This window comes from Agelaius phoeniceus, chromosome 32, assembly GCF_051311805.1.
Source record: "Agelaius phoeniceus isolate bAgePho1 chromosome 32, bAgePho1.hap1, whole genome shotgun sequence".
Classification (NCBI taxonomy): Eukaryota; Metazoa; Chordata; class Aves; order Passeriformes; family Icteridae; genus Agelaius; species Agelaius phoeniceus.
In genome coordinates this window covers 764,392-782,541 of record NC_135296.1, presented here as the reverse complement: position 1 = coordinate 782,541, position 18,150 = coordinate 764,392, and the positions used below count along the sequence as shown (strand labels likewise).

The 18,150-nt window shown below is 57.0% G+C and overlaps 1 protein-coding gene across 4 annotated transcripts; it reads right to left on the bottom strand.

Moving 5' to 3' along the window:
• Positions 1 to 3,449: 3,449 nt before the first annotated feature.
• LOC129134446 (uncharacterized) lies at positions 3,450 to 18,041 on the bottom strand. Of its 4 annotated transcripts, none has more exons than XR_013185701.1 (4): positions 17,922 to 18,041; positions 8,438 to 8,724; positions 4,502 to 7,696; positions 3,450 to 4,295 (listed from the first exon to the last, which is right to left on the bottom strand). XR_013185701.1 is itself a non-coding variant. In XM_077192201.1 (4 exons), the coding sequence occupies exons 3-4, from the start codon at positions 13,062 to 13,064 to the stop codon at positions 4,599 to 4,601; spliced, it is 3,636 nt and encodes a 1,211-aa protein (XP_077048316.1). In that variant the 5' UTR covers positions 13,065 to 13,078; positions 15,812 to 15,900; positions 17,922 to 18,034; the 3' UTR covers positions 3,450 to 4,598. The 4 variants fall into 4 exon arrangements, 2 of the variants coding, with proteins under 2 accessions (XP_077048316.1, XP_077048315.1); XR_013185702.1 differs by having other exon boundaries at positions 3,450 to 3,885; XM_077192201.1 differs by lacking the exon at positions 8,438 to 8,724 and adding exons at positions 11,533 to 13,078; positions 15,812 to 15,900 and having other exon boundaries at positions 3,450 to 6,702; positions 17,922 to 18,034.
• Between the last annotated feature and the right edge of the window lie 109 nt (positions 18,042 to 18,150).

Sequence of the window (18,150 nt, the reverse complement as noted above, 5' to 3'; positions counted from 1 at the left end):
CATGGGGTCGGATTTGGGGTGTGTGGGGCTGGGGGAGTAAATTTTGGGGTTGGGGGAGTCAGTTTTTGGGGTTAGGGGAGTCAATTTTGGGGGGTTTAGGGGGTGGATTTGGGGTTGGGGGAGCAATTTTGGGGTTGGGGGAGCTGAATTTGGGGGGGTGGGGTTGGGATTGAGGGGAGGCAATTTTGGGTTTGGGGGGGGTCAATTTTGGGGGGTTTAGGGGGTGGGTTTGGGGTTGGGGGAGCAATTTTGGGGTTGGGGGAGTCAATTTTTGGGGGTTTCGGGGGTGGATTTGGGGTTTGTGGGGTTGGGGGAGAGAATTTTGGGGGGGTCCAGGGTGAGAGAGGACAGGGGGACAGGGGAAAATGGGGACAGGGGGACAGTAGAGAGGAGGAGAGGGGGCAAAGAGTGACAGGGGACAGGGGGACAGACGGACACGGTGACAGAGCGACAGGAGGACGAGGGAGAGTGGCACAGGTGACACGGGGACAGACGGACACGGGACAGGGGGACAGGGGAGGGACGGGGGGACAGGGGACAGGGTGACACAGTGACAGGGGGACAGACGGACACGGTGACAGGAGGATGAGGGAGAGGGGGACATGGGGACAGGGAGACAGGTGACACGGGGACAGGCGGACAGGGTGACACAGTGACAGGGGGACAGACGGACACGGTGACAGAGCGACAGAGTGACAGGAGGGCGAGGGAGAGGGGCACAGGTGACACGGGGACAGAGGGACATGGGGACAGGGGGACAGGTGACACGGGGACAGGGGGACAGGGGGACATGGGAGGGACGGGGGGACAGGGGACAGGGGGACACAGTGACAGGGGGACAGACGGACACGGTGACAGAGCGACAGAGTGACAGGAGCACGGGGGAGAGGGGCACAGGTGACACGGGGACAGCGGGACAGGGGGACAGGGGAGGGACGGGGGGACACGGGGACACAGGGGGACAGGGGGACACAGTGACAGGGGGGACAGACGGACACAGGGGCGGACCGACAGACGGACAGACCGACAGACCGACAGACCGACAGACCGACAGACCGACAGGCCGCCCCATCCATCGCCACCCCCGAGCCCCGGGCGCGGGCGGCACCGGCGCCGTTTCCGTCGCGCCCCAACCGCGCTCCCCTCCCCCGCTTTTCCCGTCCCGTCCCGTCCCCCGTCCCCCCCCCCTCCATTGTCACCTCCCCCCCCTTGGTGGCACCTCAGGACCCCCCCTCTCCTCTCCCAGGTGCCACCTGCGCTTTTTTTTTTTTTTCGCTTTTTTTCGCTTTTTTTTCGCTCTTTTTTTTGGTGTCACCGCCGCCCGCCAATTGTCACCTCCATGCGGGGGGGACGGGGGTGGCCACATCCCTCCCCCCCCCCACACTTTGTCACCTCCCCCCCCTTGGTGGCACCTCAGGACCCCCCCCTGTCCCCTCTCAGTGCCACCCCCCAGGTGCCACCTGCGCGCTTTTTTTTTTGCTTTTTTTGGCTTTTTTTTGCTCTTTTTTGGTGCCACCGCCGCCCGCCAATTGTCACCTCCATGCGGGGGGGGGGGGGGGTGGCCACATCCTCCCGCGACAGGGGGGGGAGGGGAAGGGGGTGACAAAAATTTTGGGGTCCCCTCGGTCACTTCCACCCCTCCCCCTCCGTAGCATCCCCTCCGAGGGGACTTTGGGGACATTTTTTGGGGATTTTTTTGGGGAGAATTTTGGGGTTTTCTGTCGTCCCCCCCCCCGCGCTCCCCGGTACCTCCGGTGCTGCTGCGGCCGCGCTCGGTTCCTGTCGCGGCTTCCCCACATGTGACCGGGTCACACCCCGGGCGCCTTCCTCCTCCTCCTCCTCCTCCTCCTCCTCCTCGGGGAGGGGATGGCACTGGGGACACGCCGGTGACACCGGGGGGACACCACAGGTGAGGTGACACCTGGGCACAGGTTCCTTCCCCGTGTGACACGGTCACACCCTGGGCACCTTCCTCCTCCTCCTCCTCCTCCTGTTCCTCCTCCTTCTCCTCCTCCTCCTCCTTCTCCTCCTCCCTGATGTGACACTTGAGGGTCCTGGGATGGGACATCAGGACCATGGAGGTGACACCACAGGTGAGGTGACACCTGGGCACAGGTTCCTTCCCCGTGTGACCGGGTCACACCCTGGGCGCCTTCCTCTTCCTCCTCTTCCTCCTCCTCCTCCTCCTCCTCCTCCTCTTCCCACAGGGACACCGTGGGTCGCCCCCCAAAGGGGTCACGGTGGCTCCGGGATTCCCCCCCTGATGCGACACTTGGGGGTCCCAGGGTGGGGACACCAACGCCATGGAGGTGAGGTGACACCAAGGGACAGACGGCCATGGAGGTGACACCGTGTGCCCATCCATGGCCATGTCCCACCACGGCCATGTCCCACCACGTCCCCATCCATGTCCATGTCCCCATCCATGGCCACGTCCCACCATGTCCCCATCCATGTCCATGTCCCACCATGTCCATGTCCCACCATGTCCATGTCCCACCATGGCCATGTCCCACCACGTCCCCATCCATGGCCACGTCTCCATCCATGGCCACGTCCCACCATGTCCCCAACCATGTCCATGTCCCCATCTATGTCCATGTCCCACCACCTCCCCATCCATGTCCATGTCCCACCATGTCCATGTCCCACCATGTCCCCATCCATGGCCATGTCCCCATCCATGCCCACGTCCCACCATGTCCATGTCTCACCATGTCCTCAACCATGGCCATGTCCCACCATGTCCCCACCCATGGCCACGTCCCCATTCATGGCCATGTCTCACCACGTCCCCATCCATGTCCATGTCCCACCATGTCCATGTCCCACCATGTCCCCAACCATGTCCATGTCCCCATCTATGTCCATGTCCCCATCTATGTCCATGTCCCACCACCTCCCCATCCATGCCCATGTCCCACCATGTCCATGTCCCACCATGTCCCCATCCATGTCCATGTCCCACCACGTCCCATCCATGTCCATGTCCCCATCCATGTCCATGTCTCACCATGTCCCCATCCATGTCCATGTCCCCATCCATGCCCATGTCCCACCATGGCCACGTCCCACCATGTCCCCACCCATGGCCACGTCCCCATTCGTGGCCATGTCCCACCACGTCCCCATCCATGTCCATGTCCCCAACCATGTCCCACCATGTCCCCACCCACCACCCATGGCCACATCCCCATTCATGGCCACGTCTCCATCTATGTCCATGTCCCACCATGTCCCCATCCATGTCCATGTCCCCATCTATGTCCATGTCCCACCACCTCCCCATCCATGCCCATGTCCCACCATGTCCATGTCCCACCATGTCCCCATCCATGTCCATGTCCCCATCCATGTCCATGTCCCCATCCATGTCCATGTCCCACCATGTCCCCATCCATGTCCATGTCCCCATCCATGTCCATGTCCCACCATGTCCCCTCCACACCTCACATCAACATTTTTATTTCTACCCCAATTTCGGGGCTTTCAAAGGGATGAACAGAAACCTTTTCATTCGAAAACCAGAACCAAGAAAGTCCAACCACGTGTCCCTGAGCATCCACCTCCTTGCATGGGTGGGAAGAACTTTTTTTGGAGGCCCTTCCCTCTTCCCACCTTCCCACTTTTGGAGCTTTCCACCCCACAGTCTCCAAAATTGAGGGTTTTGCCCCAATCCAACTCCATTTTGCTGTGGAAGACGCCCGCGGGCCAGAAACGATGGATTGATGTTGGAGAGGACCTCAGAGGATATCTAGTGTGGGTTAAGACCACCAAAGGAGAGGAAAAACGAGATTTTTTTGGGTCAGAAGGTGACAAATCCAGGTGGATGAGGAGCCCTCAGCCAGGTGTCCTCCAAACAGGGATCAAGGTGGCTCTGCCCACCTGGACCATCCAGAGCAGATCCTCCCGTGTGGGATGGATTCATGTTGGAGAAGACATCCAACGCAATCAAGAGTTGCTAAATACCACCACAACAGTGAAAAACTGAGATTTTTCTGGGTCAGAAGGTGACAAACCCAGGAGGATGAGGAGCCCTCAGCCAGGTGTCCTCCAAACGAGGATCAAGGTGGCTCTGCCCACCTGGGCCCACTGGGGACCATCCAGAGCAGATCCTCCTGTGTGGGATGGATTGATGGTGGAGAAGACACCTCTGAGGCAATCAAGAGTTGCTAAATACCACCACAAGAGTGAAAAGCTGAGATTTTTCAGGGGTCAGAAGGTGACAAACCCAGGAGGATGAGGAGCCCTCAGCCAGGTGTCCTCCAAACAGGGCTCAAGGTGGCTCTGCCCACCTGGGCCCACTGGGGACCATCCAGAGCAGATCCTCCTGTGTGGGATGGATTCATGGTGGAGACCACCAAGGCTATCTAGTGTTGCTGAAGATCACCAAAAGAGGTAAAAATTGAGATTTTTTTTGGGTCAGAAGGTGACAAATCCAGGAGGATGAGGAACCTTCACCCAGGTGTCTCCAAACATGGATCAAGGTGGCTCTGCCCACCTGGGCTCACTGGGGACCATCCAGAGCAGATCCTCCTGTTTGAGATGGAGCTGGAGAAGCCCCACCAAGCTCCTCCTGGCCACCACCAGTGCCGCCCTCAATGGAACTTCCACCGGTGCCTGGCCAGGAGAGAACTGGCCGAGAACCTCTTGCCACACAGGTGACACTCGCGGGGGCCGTCCCCGGCGTGGATCAGCCGGTGCTTGGCCAGGAAGGAGTTGAGCTTGAAGCGCCTCCCGCAGTCGGGACAGCGGAAAGGTTTCTCGCAGTGCAAAGGTTCCTCCCGCGTGTGCGTGCTCTGGTGCCTCCTGAGGCTGGAGCTCACCCTGAACCTCTTCCCGCACAGCGGGCACTCGAAGGGCTTCTCGTCGCTGTGCGTCTTCCTGTGGGACCTCAGGCAGGAGCTGGTGGTGAAGCTCTTCCCGCACTGCCCGCACGCGTAGGGTTTCTCGCCGGTGTGGCTCCTCTGGTGGTGGACCAGCCCCGGGCGGGTGGTGAAGCCCTTGCCGCACTCCTCGCACCTGTGGGGACGTTCTCCCGTGTGGCTCCTCTGGTGGGCCCGCAGGCGGGAGCTCAGCATGAAGGTTTTCCCGCACTGGGGGCACAGGTAGGGCCTCTCCCCGGTGTGCACGCGGCGGTGGACGGTGAGGGTGGAGTTCTCCCTGAAGCCCTTGCCGCAGTCGGGGCACCGGAAGGGTTTCTCGTCCGTGTGTGAGCGCTGGTGGACCAGGAGAAGGTAGCCGCTCCTGAAACCCTTCCTGCACACGTCGCACACGTAGGGCCGCTCGCCGGTGTGGATCCTCCGGTGGACGATCAGCAGGGAGCACATGACGAAGCTCTTCCCGCACTCCCCACACTTGTAGGGCCTCTCCCCGCTGTGGAACCGCTGGTGGACGACCAGGTAGGACCTGGTGCTGAAGCTCTTGCCGCACAGCTGGCACTCGAAGGGTTTCTCGCCGGTGTGGGTCCTCAGGTGGGTGTTGAGGTGGGACCTCACCACGAAGCTCTTCCCGCACCACCCGCACTCGTAGGGCTTCTCCCCCGTGTGGCTCCGGCGGTGTTTCATCAGGCAGGAGCTCGTCGTGAAGCTCTTCCCGCACTGGGCGCACCCGTAGGGCCTCTCGCCGGTGTGGCACCTCAGGTGCACCAGCAGCTGGGACCTCCCGCTGAAGCTCTTGGGGCACTGGGGGCACTCGTAGGGCCTCTCGCCGGTGTGGCACCTCAGGTGCACCAGCAGCTGGGAGCGCTCCCTGAAGCCCTTCCCGCACTGGGGGCACTCGTAGGGCCTCTCGCCGGTGTGGTACCTCAGGTGCACCAGCAGCTGGGAGCTCCTGCTGAAGCTCTTGGGGCACTGGGGGCACTCGTAGGGCCTCTCCCCCGTGTGCCTCCTGCGGTGGACGGTCAGCCCCGTGCTGGAGGTGAAGCCCTTCCCGCACTGCCCGCACCTGTAGGGCCGTTCTCCAGTGTGGATCCTGAGGTGGACGTTGAGGCTTGAACGCTCCCTGAAGCCCTTCCCGCACTGGGGGCACCTGTAGGGCCGTTCTCCAGTGTGGATCCTGAGGTGGACATTGAGGCTCGAGCGCTCCCTGAAGCCCTTCCCGCACTGGGGGCACCCGTAGGGCCGCTCCCCCGTGTGCCTCCTGCGGTGGACGGTCAGCCCCGTGCTGGAGGTGAAGCCCTTCCCGCACTGCCCGCACCTGTAGGGCCGTTCTCCAGTGTGGATCCTGAGGTGGACATTGAGGCTCGAGCGCTCCCTGAAGCTCTTCCCGCACTGGGGACACCCGTAGGGCCTCTCGCCGGTGTGGATGCGGTGGTGGTAGAGCAAGGAGGACTTGGACATGAAGCTCTTCCCACATTCCCGGCATTTGTGGCAATTCTCCCCATCCTGAACCTCCAGCTTGGATCTGTGACCACCTCCATGACCCAGCCTGGGCTTTCCCCCCTCGGATCCCTCTCGGCGACGCCCCAAGTGGCTCCTCCGGTGAAAAATCAGCTGGGAGTTGCTGCTGAAGCTCTTCCCGCACTGCCCACACTCGTAGGGCCGCTCTCCCGTGTGCGTCCTGTGGTGGACAACCAGCTGGCAGTTTGTCCTGAAGCCCTTCCCGCACTGGGGACACTCGTAGGGCCTCTCATCGGTGTGGATGCGCCGGTGGACGACCAGGTTGGACTTCTGGCTGAAGCTCTTGCCGCAGTCGGGGCAGCTGAAGGGTTTCTCGTCTTTGTGGATCCGCTGGTGCACGAGGAGGTAGGAGCTGGTCAGGAACCTCTTCTTGCACTGCCCGCACTCGTAGGGCTTCTCCCCGGTGTGCATCCTCTGGTGGACCCTCAGGTAGGAGCTGCTGGTGAAGCTCTTCCCGCACAGCCCGCACTCGTAGGGACGTTCTCCGGTGTGGACTCTGGAATGGTCAACCAGGTGGAAGCTCAGCATGAAGCTCTTCCCACACTCCAAACACTTGTAGGGCTTCTTCTCCCCATCCTGGAGCTGCTCACGGAGCCCCAGCTCTGGGCTCTGACCCTGGTCCAAGTTGGGTTTTTCCCCCTCAGATCCCGTGTGGCTCCTCTGGTGGACAATCAGGTGGGACCTTTTGGTGAAGCTCTTCCCACATTCCAAACACTTGTGGGGCTTCTTCTCCTGCCCATCCTGGAGCTGCTCTTGGACCTCCAGCTCTGAGCTCTGACCCAGGTCCAGGGTGGGTTTTTCCCCCTCAGATCCCGTGTGGATTTTTTGGTGGACAACCAGGCAGGATCTCCTCTTGAAGCTCTTCCTGCATTCCGAGCACTTGTGGGGCTTCTCCTGCCCATCCTGGAGCTGCTCTTGGACCCCCAGCTCTGATCTCTGACCCTGGTCCAGGGTGGGTTTTTCCCCCTCAGATCCCAGCTGTTGCTCCATGTGGTTCCTCAGGTGGGCACCCAGCTCGGAGCTCCTGCTGAAGCTCTTCCCGCACTCCGAGCACTCGTGGGGCTTCTCCTGCCCCTCCTGGAGCTGCTCCCGGAGCCCCAGCTCGGGGCTCTGAGCCCCTCCCTGGCCCAGGCCGGCTCTTTGCCCCTCGGATCCCCGCGCTCTGCGTTTGCAGCCCCTCCTGCTCAGGCATCTCCGCGGCTTCTCCTCCCCGCTGGCTTCTCCCTGCGCCCTGGAGCCGCTCAAAACGGCCTCGGCCACCGGCTCCTCGCTGCTCTCCATGCTCAGCTCCTGCTCTGGGGGAGGAAGGACAAGGACACCGTGGGATTGGCCCCGTGGGGACAAGGACACCATGGGATTGGCCCCGTGGGGACAAGGACACCATGGGATTGGCCCCCGTGGGGACACGATGGGATTGGCCCCATGGGGACAAGAACGCGATGGGATTGGCCCCACAAGGTCCCGATGGGATTTGCCTCCATCCAAGGACAGGATGGGTTTTGCCCCACAAGGAAAATTTGGGATTTGACCCACAAGGAAAATTTGGGAATTGCCCCATCCAAGGACACGATGGGATTTGCCCCACAAGGACAGGATGGGATTGGCCCCCGTGGGGACAAGGACACGATGGAATTTGCCCCACAAGGACACGATGGGATTTGCCCCCATGGGGACACGATGGGATTGGCCCCCGTGGGGACACGATGGGATTTGCCCCACAAGGACAAGGATGGGATTTGCCTCCATGGGGACAAGGACACGATGGGATTTGCCCCCATGGGGACAAGGACACGATGGGATTTGCCCCACAAGGCCACGATGGGATTTGCCCCTATCCAAGGACACGATGGGATTTGCCCCACAAGGACACCATGGGATTTGCCCCCATGGGGACACGATGGGATTGGCCCCCATGGGGACACGATGGGATTTGCCCCACAAGGACAAGGATGGGATTTGCCTCCCCTGCCCCCCAAAAATCCCTCCCGGAGCCCCCCCCGCCATGGGTTCGGGGCGAGCTCCCCCTCCCCGCTCACCTGCGGGCTCCGGGGGGCGATGCCGGCGGGGCCGGGGCAGCTGCGGCCGGAGCGGGGATGGAACCGCGTGGGGTTGGGGCCGCTCTTCCTCTTCCGTTGTCCCTCCTCTTCCTCTTCCTCCTTCTCCCCCTCCTCTTCCTCCCGCTCCGAGTCCGGCCCGGGCAGCGCCGGCCCCCAAAAGCAGGCGGGGCCAAGATGAATGGGCGTGGTTATGCAAATCTGGGAGTGATCGCGCGCTGGGATTGGTGGGCGGGAGGAGCGCGGGGTTTGCTCGGTGACGTCATGGGCTGAGGGGAGGAGCGTCCGGTGTGAGGGGACCGGGAATGGCGACCGGGAATGGGGACAGGGAATGGGGACAGGGAATGGGAATGGGGACCGGGAATGGGGACAGGGAATGGGAACAGGGAATGGGGACGGGGAATGGGGACAGGGAATGGGGACAGGGAATGGGGACAGGGAATGGGGACGGGGAATGGGGACAAGGAATGGGGACAAGGAATGGGGACCAGGAATGGGGACAGGGACCGGGAATGGGGACGGGGAATGGGGACAGGGAATGGGGACAAGGAATGGGGACCAGGAATGGGGACAGGGACCGGGAATGGGGACGGGGAATGGGGACAGGGACCGGGAATGGGGACAGGGAATGGGGACAGGGAATGGGGACGGGGAATGGGGACAGGGGAGAGGGAATGGGGACCGGGAATGGGAATGGGGACAGGGACCACCCTGGACGAGGGAAGAGATGAGAATCTTGTGTTTCAGAAGGCTGGTTTATTGTTTTATTATATATATTATATTAAAAGAAAACGACATGCTAAAACTGTACCAAAGAGTAGAAGAAAGGATTTCATCAGAAGGCTGATTTATTATTTTATTAGATATATATTGTATTGGAAAAAAATGATCTATTAAAACTATACTAAAAGAATAGAAAAAAAAAAAGAGGATTTCATCAGAAGGCTTGAAAGGCATAGAAAAGAATGATAATAAAAATCCTGTGAGTGACCAGAGAGTCTGAGACCTCTGAAATTTTGATTGGCCGCTAATTAAAATAACAACCAGATGAGATCAATCAAAGGCGCGATCGCTGCGCATTCCATGGCAGCAGAAAATTCTTGCTTAAATTTCATTGCTGAGGCCTCTCGGCTTCCGAGGGGGAAAAAGATCCTAAGGAAAGGAATTTTTTTAAATAAAATATGAATGAATATTGAATACTGGACTGGGATTGGGATCAGGAATCAGAAAACGGGAATGAGAGAGGAAATACAGAAATGGGAATTAGGGAGTGGAATAGGAAAAGGGGAACAGGACAGGGAAGGTGGGAATGGCGACCAGATAAGAGAATATGGGACAGGGACAAGGCCTGAGAGCAGGGATGGGATCTGGACTCAGATGGGAGCAGGGTCCTGGACAGGGGACAGCAGGGACCAGGACAGGAGGACGTGGGGACACTTCCAGGGCAGGGGGTCCTGGACCAGCCTGGGGTGCCCAAAGCCCTGAGGAACCCCCGGATCTGCCCCAGGAACCCTCAGCTCCCTCGGGGCCAGCATCCCCCTCATGCCCTGCAAGATCCCTCCATGTCCCCATCCTTGTCTTTGTTCAATATCTTTATTTTCAACCTCAGATTTAGAAAGGATAAAGAGAAATTAAACAAAATCCAGGCTGTGAGGAGGCAGGGGGATGAGGAGCCCTCAACCAGGTGTTCTCCAAACATGGATCAAGGTGGCTCTGCCCACCTGGGCCCACTGGGGACCATCCAGAGCAGATCCTCCCGTGTGGGATGGATTGATGGTGGAGACCACCAAGGCTCTCTAGTGTTGCTTAAAACCACCAAAAGAGGGAAAATTTGAGATTTTTCTGGGTCAGAAGGTGACAAATCCAGGAGGATGAGGAACCCTCAGCCAGGTGTCCCCCAAACACAGATCAAGGTGGCTCTGCCCACCTGGGCCCACCCAGAGCAGATCTTCCCATGGGGGATGGATTGATGGTGGAGACCACCAAGGCTCTCTAGTGTTGCTGAAGACCACCAAAAGATGGAAAAATTGAGATTTTTCAGGGTCAGAAGGTGACAAATCCGGGAGGACGTGGAGCCCTCAGCCAGGTGTTCCCCAAACATGGATCAAGGTGGCTCTGCCCACCTGGGCAGGAGGATGAGGAGCCCTCAGCCAGGTGTCCTCCAAACACGGATCAAGGTGGCTCTGCCCACCTGGGCAGGAGGATGAGGAGCCCTCAGCCAGGTGTCCTCCAAACACGGATCAAGGTGGCTCTGCCCACCTGGGCCCACTGGGCCCCATCCAGAGCAGATCCTCCCGTGTGGGATGGAGCTGGAGCAGCCCACGGAGCTCTTCCCACCTCAGTGCTGGCTCTCCAGGTGTCTGGTCATGCTGTAGCTCGTGGTGAAGCCCTTCCCACACTGGGGACACTGGAATGGCTTCTCCCCGGTGTGGCCGCACCGGTGCATGACCAGCTTGGACTTTTGCCTGAATCCCTTGCCGCAATCGGGGCAGCAGAACGGCCTCTCCTCGGTGTGCATCAGCTGGTGGCTGAGGAGATGGGAGCTGGTCAGGAACCTCTTCTTGCACTGCTCGCACTCGTAGGGCTTCTCCCCGCTGTGGCCCCTCTGGTGGTAAATCAGGTGGGACTTGGACATGAAGCCCTTCCCGCACTGCCCGCACTCGTAGGGCCGCTCCCCGGTGTGGATCATCTGGTGGGTGAGCAGGCAGGACCTGGTGGTGAAGCTCTTCCCGCACTTCCTGCACTCGTAGGGCCTCACCTCGGTGTGGCACTTCTGGTGCACGATCAGGCTGGAGCTCTGCGAGAAGCTCCTCCAGCAGTACTCGCACTCGTAGGGCCGCTCCGCGTGGCTCCTCTGGTGGGCAAACAGGTTGGAGCTCTGCGTGAAGCTCTTGCCGCAGCGCCCGCACACGTACGGCCTCTCCCCGGTGTGGATGCGCCGGTGCTTGACCAGGCTGGACTTTTGCCTGAAGCCCCTGCCGCAGTCGGGGCAGCCAAACGGCTTCTCCCCGGTGTGGATGCGCTGGTGCTCGGCCAGCAGGGAGCTGGTCGGGAAGGAATTTTTACACTGCCCGCACTCGTAGGGCCTCTCCCCGGAGTGGGTGCGGCGGTGCCTGACCAGGGCCGAGTTCTCCTTGAAGCTCATCCCGCACTCGGGGCACGGGAAGGGCCTCTCGCCCGTGTGCGAGCGCCGGTGGACGACAAGGGAGGAGCTGCTCTGGAACTTCTTGTGGCACTGCTCGCACTCGTAGGGCTTCTCCCCGGTGTGAGTCCTCAGGTGGCTGCTCAGGTGGGACTTGCAGGTGAAGCTCTTCCCGCAGTGCTGGCACTCGTAGGGCCTCTCCCCGGTGTGGATCCTCCTCTGGTGGAGAAGCAGCTGGGAGCTCCAGCTGAAGCTCTGCCCACACTCCCCACACTTGTAGGGTTTCTCCCCAGTGTGGATTCTGCTGTGCTCCATGAGGTTGGCTCTCCTCCTGAAGCTCTTCCCGCACTCCGAGCACTTGTGGGGCTTCTTCTCCTCCCCATCCTGGAGCTGCTCACGGAGCCCCAGCTTGGAGCTCTGACCCAGGGTGGGTTTTTTCCCCTCAGACCCCAGCTGTTGCACAGTGTGGATTCTGCAGTGCCTGATCAGGTTGGATCTCTTGGTGAAGCTCTTCCCGCACTCCGAGCACTTGTGGGGCCTCTTCTCCCCATCCTGGAGCTGCTCACGGAGCCCCAGCTCCGAGCTCTGACCCTGGTCCAAGGTGGGATTTTCCCCCTCAGGTCTCAGCTGTTGCCCAGTGTGGATTCTGCAGTGCTTGATCAGGTTGGATCTCCACCTGAAGCTCTTCCCACACTCCAAACACTTGTGGGGCTTCTCCTCCTGCCCATCCTGGAGCTGCTCACGGAGCCCCAGCTCCGAGCTCTGAGCCCCTTCCTGATGCGGGGTTGGTTTTTCCCCCTCAGATCCCAGCTCTTGCTCCGTGTGGCTCTTCTGGTGGACAATCAGGTGGGAACCCAGCACGAAGCTCTTCTCCCATTCCGAGAACTCGTGGGGCTTCTTCTCCCCATCTTGAAGCTGCTCACGGAGCCCCAGCTCTGATCTCTGACCCTGGTCCAGGGTGGGTTTTTCTCCCTCAGATCCCAGCTGTCCCCCGGTGTGGATTCTCTGGTGGATAATCAGGCAGGATCTCCACCTGAAGCTCTTCCCACATTCCGAGCATTTGTGGGGCTTCTCCTGCCCATCCTGGAGCTGCTCTTGGACCCCCAGCTCCAAGTTCTGAGCCCCTTCCCCACCCAGGGGAGGCTTTTCCCCCTCAGAGCTCGGCTGTTCCCAAGTGTGGCTCCTCTGGTGGGCACCCAGCTCGGAGCTCCTGCTGAAGCTCTTCCCGCACTCCGAGCGCTCCTGGGGCTTCTCCTGCCCATCCTGGAGCTGCTCCCGGAGCCCCAGCTCGGGGCTCTGAGCCCCTCCCTGGCCCAGGCCAGCTCTTTGCCCCTCGGATCCCCGCGCTCTGCGTTTGCAGCCCCTCCTGCTCAGGCATCTCCGCGGCTTCTCCTCCCCGCTGGCTTCTCCCTGCGCCCTGGAGCCGCTCAAAACGGCCTCGGCCACCGGCTCCTCGCTGCTCTCCATGCTCAGCTCCTGCTCTGGGGGAGGAAGGACAAGGACACCGTGGGATTGGCCCCGTGGGGACAAGGACACCATGGGATTGGCCCCATGGGGACACGATGGGATTGGCCCCACAAGGAAAATTTGGGATTTGCCCCTAGCCAAGGACAAGATAGGGTTTGGGATTTGGCCCACAGGGAGAGGATGGGGTTTGGGATTTGCCCCAAAAGGACACGATGGGATTTGCCCCAGAATTTCAGGATGGGATTTGCCCCAGAATTTCAGGATGGGATTTGCCCCACAATTTCAGGATGGCATTTGCCCCTATCCAAGTTCAGGATGGGATTTGTCCCACAAGGAAAATTTGGGATTTGCCCTTATCCAAGGACAAGATGGGATTTGCCCCTATCCAAGTTCAGGATGGGATTTGCCCCACAAGGAAAATTTGGGATTTGCCCCTATCCAAATTCAGGATGGGATTTGCCCCACAAGGACAGGATGGGATTTGGGATTTGCCCCACAGGGACAGGATGGGATTTGGGATTTGCCTCCATCCAAGTTCAGGATGGGATTTGCCTCCATCCAAGGACAGAATGGGATTTGTCCCACAAGGAAAACTTGGGATTTGCCCCTATCCAAGTTCAGGATGGGATTTGCCCCTATCCAAGTTCAGGATGGGATTTGCCCCACAAGGACAGGATGGGATTGGCCTCCATGGGGACAAGGACAGGATGGGATTTGCCCCTATCCAAGTTCAGGATGGGATTTGCCCCACAGGGACAGGTGGGGTTTGGGATTTGCCCCTATCCAAGTTCAGGATGGGATTTGCCCCACAGGGACAGGTGGGGTTTGGGATTTGCCCCACAGGGACAGGTGGGGTTTGGGATTTGCCCCTATCCAAGTTCAGGATGGGATTTGCCCCACAGGGACAAGATGGGATTTTCCCCAGAATTTCAGGATGGGGTTTGGGATTTGCCCCCATGAGGACAAGCACATCCTGAAGTTGTTCCCAGGGGGTTTTACATTGAGGGAAGACTCGAAGGATCTCCCCCCACATTCCAGAAGCCTCCATTTACCATTTCCCGCCACACAAGGCATTAAAACCACGCTCATGGCATTAAAACCACGTTCTAAAAAGAACAGCGGGGAAGGCTCCATCCCAAGCCCGGCCTGGCCAAGAATAGAAAGGAAGGAATGATAACAAAGGCAGCTGTCCCAAGGCTCTGATTGGCCGTTAATTACAAACATCCAAGAGGGGCCAATCCCACAATGTGTCGAATTCCAGGGCAGCTGATAATCAATGTTTGCATTTTGGTCCTGAGGGGCCCCCTCGGCTTCTCAGGAGGAGAAAAAAACCCCTGAGGAAAGGGATTTTTCGTCAAAAGATGCCTGCCATGGGAAAAACTTGGAAAAACAGCTTGGAAAAAGTCTTTGGAGAGGCAGCTCCCTTTAATTCACGCTGCCTTCCAGGCCTATGGATGTCAGGAAGTTTAACTCGTCAAGCTCACGGAGGCTCCCAATTAATTTGGAATTAATTTGCCTCCATGAGGACAAGGACAGGGTGGGATTTGCCCCACAAGTTCAGGATGGGGTTTGGGATTTGCCCCACAGGTTCAGGATGGGGTTTGGGATTTGCCCCACAAGTTCAGGATGGGGTTTGGGATTTGCCCCACAGGGATGGGATGGGATTTGCCCCACAGGGTCACGATGGGATTTGCCCCCCAAGTTCAGGATGGGGTTCAGGATCTGCCCCACAGGGTCACGATGGGGTTCAGGATCTGCCCCACAGGGTCACGATGGGGTTCAGGATCTGCCCCCCAAGTTCACGATGGGGTTCAGGATCTGCCCCCCAAGTTCACGATGGGGTTCAGGATCTGCCCCACAGGGTCACGATGGGGTTCAGGATCTGCCCCACAGGGTCACGATGGGATCTGCCCCACAGGTTCAGGATGGGGTTCAGGATTTGCCCCACAGGGTCACGATGGGGTTTGGGATTTGCCCCCCAAGTTCACGATGGGGTTCAGGATCTGCCCCACAGGTTCACGATGGGATTTGCCCCACAAGTTCAGGATGGGGTTCAGGATCTGCCCCACAAGTTCAGGATGGGGTTTGGGATCTGCCCCACAGGGTCACGATGGGGTTCAGGATCTGCCCTCCAAGTTCACGATGGGGTTCAGGATCTGCCCCACAAGTTCAGGATGGGGTTCGGGATTTGCCCCACAAGTTCAGGATGGGGTTCAGGATCTGCCCCACAAGTTAAGGATGGGATTTGCCCCACAGGTTCAGGATGGGGTTCGGGATTTGCCCCCCAAGTTCACGATGGGGTTCAGGATCTGCCCCACAGGGTCACGATGGGGTTCGGGATCTGCCCCACAGGTTCAGGATGGGGTTCAGGATCTGCCCCCCAAGTTCACGATGGGGTTCAGGATCTGCCCCACAGGGTCACGATGGGGTTCAGGATTTGCCCCACAAGTTAAGGATGGGATTTGCCCCACAGGTTCAGGATGGGGTTCAGGATCTGCCCCACAGGGTCACGATGGGGTTCAGGATCTGCCCCACAGGGTCACGATGGGGTTCAGGATCTGCCCCACAGGGTCAGGATGGGGTTCAGGATCTGCCCCACAGGGTCACGATGGGGTTCAGGATCTGCCCCCCAAGTTCACGATGGGGTTCGGGATCTGCCCCCCTCCCTCAGGGCAGCACCAGGCCATGCCCCAGGGCTGGGCTGGAGCAGCACCGAGGGGGCAAAGGGGCCCTGCCTTCCTCCTCACCTGCCTGGGGCTCCCGGGCCGGGCTCCTCTTCCTCACAGCCTCCTCCTCCTCCTCCCTGGGCCCGCGTTTGGCGCTGGGGGATCCCGGCCTGGGGCAGGACAAGGCCTGAGCCCTTTGCTGCTGCTGCTGCTGGAGGCCTCAGGGCCCCTTCCAGCCCTGAGATTCCCTGAAAAATCCTCGCGCTCGGATTTTTTTTTTCTGTTTCTTTTTGTTTTCTCCTCTCCTGAGAAGCTGAGGAAGCCTCAGAGGAAAAGAAAAGCAATAATTATCTGCTGCTGTGGAATGCAACAGGCCCAGCTCCGATTGGCCCACGCTGGGTGTTTTTAATTAAGGGCCAATCGCGGCGAGGGTGGTTCGGATTCTCTGAGGGTCACCAGCTTTTGTTATCATTCCTTTCACTTTTTTTCTTTTTTTTTCTCCTTTCAAGCCCTTCTGATGAAATCCTTTCTTCCATTTTTAGTATAGTTTTAATATATCGTTTTCTTTTAATGTAATATATATAATAAAGTTATACATCAGCCTTCTGATGAAATCCTTTCTTCCATTTTTAGTATAGTTTTAATATATCGTTTTCTTTTAATGTAATATATATATATAATAAAATTATACATCAGCCTTCTGATGAAATCCTTCTATTCTTTAGTACAGTTTTAATATATCATTTTCTTTTAATGTAATATGTATCATAAAATAATAAACCAACCTTCTGATGAAATCCCTTCTTCTATTCTTTAGTATTAATTAATATAGATATAGTTTTAATCTATAATTTTCTATTAATGTAATATATATCAGGAAATAAGAAATATAATTTTAATTGACATATATTAATATATAGAATTTGAATATATAATCTTCTTTTAATGTAGTATATATCATAAAATAAGAAATATAATTTTAATTGACATATATGAATAGATATAGTTTTATATATAAGTTTCTTTTATATAATATATATGGCAAAATAAGAAATATAATTTTAATTGACATACATTAATATAGTTTAAATGTATATTTTTCTATTAATGTAATATATATAATAAAATAAGAAATATAATTTTAATTGACATACATTAATAGATATAGTTTGAATATATAATTTTCTTTTTACTTAATATATAATAAGAAATATAATTTTAATTAACATACATTAATAGATATAGTTTGAATATATAATTTTCTTTTAATAGAATATATATAATATAATAAGAAATATAATTTTAATTAACATATATTAATAGATATAGTTTAAATATATAATTTCCTTTTAATGTAGTATATATAATAAAATAAGAAATATACTTTTAATTACCATATATTAATAGATATAGTTTTATTGTATAATTTTCTTTTAATATAATATATATCATAAAATAATAAACCAGCCTTCTGATGAAATCCTTTCTTCTATTCTTTAGCATAGTTTTAGCATTTAATTTGTTTTAAAGTAATATATATCATAAAACGTAATATATATTACATTTTAATGCAATATGATTTTCTATTAAATTTAAATGTTTTATATATTACATTTAAAAGTAATAAAAATACACTACATTTTAAGGTAATTTTATGGTAATTTTAATGTAATTTTAATGTAATATATATAATAAAATAATACATTTTAATGCAATATACATCATAAAATAACAAATCAGCCTCCTGAACACACAGGATTCTCGTCTCTCCCCTCGCCCTGGGACCCTTGCGACCGCTCCCAGTGCTCCCAGTTCCATCCCAGTTCCCTCCCAGTTCCATCCCAGCGCTCCCAGTTCCATTCCAGCGCTCCCAGTAACGGCGGCACCGGCAGGGAAAGCGCTCCCAGTTCCATCCCAGCGCTCCCAGTTCCCTCCCAGTGCTCCCAGTTCCCTCCCAGTTCCCTCCCAGTGCTCCCAGTTCCCTCCCAGTGCTCCCAGTTCCATCCCAGTTCCCTCCCAGCGCTCCCAGTTCCATCCCAGCGCTCCCAGTAACGGCGGCACCGGCAGGGAAAGCGCTCTCGGAGCCCGCCCGGGGACATTTCGGGCTCGGTTTTGGGGTCCTGCCCCCCAAAAATCCCTCCCGGAGCCCCCCCCGCCATGGGTTCGGGGCGAGCTCCCCCTCCCCGCTCACCTGCGGGGCCCGGGGGGCGACGCCGGCGGGGCCGGGGCCGGGGCCGCTCTTCCTCCCGTTCCTCCTCCTCCCGCTCCTCTGTCCCTCCTCTTCCTCCCGCTCCTCCTGCTCTCCCTCCTCCTCCTCCTCCTCCTGTGTCCCTCCTCTTCCTCCCGCTCCTCCTCCCGCTCCCAAAGCAGCCGCGCTCTGCCCTGGGCGGGTTCCGAGAGCGCTGGGATGGAACTGGGAG

Bases quoted from the DNA above. Each gene is read 5' to 3' on its own strand.
- LOC129134446 (XM_077192201.1), bottom strand. From the start codon at position 13,064: ATGGAGAGCAGCGAGGAGCCGGTGGCCGAGGCCGTTTTGAGCGGCTCC. The intron at 6,703-11,532 runs GTGCGGGCAGTG...GAAACCCTTCAG, and splicing joins TCCGGGGAGAGGCCCTACGA to CTGCCCCGACTGCGGCAAGA.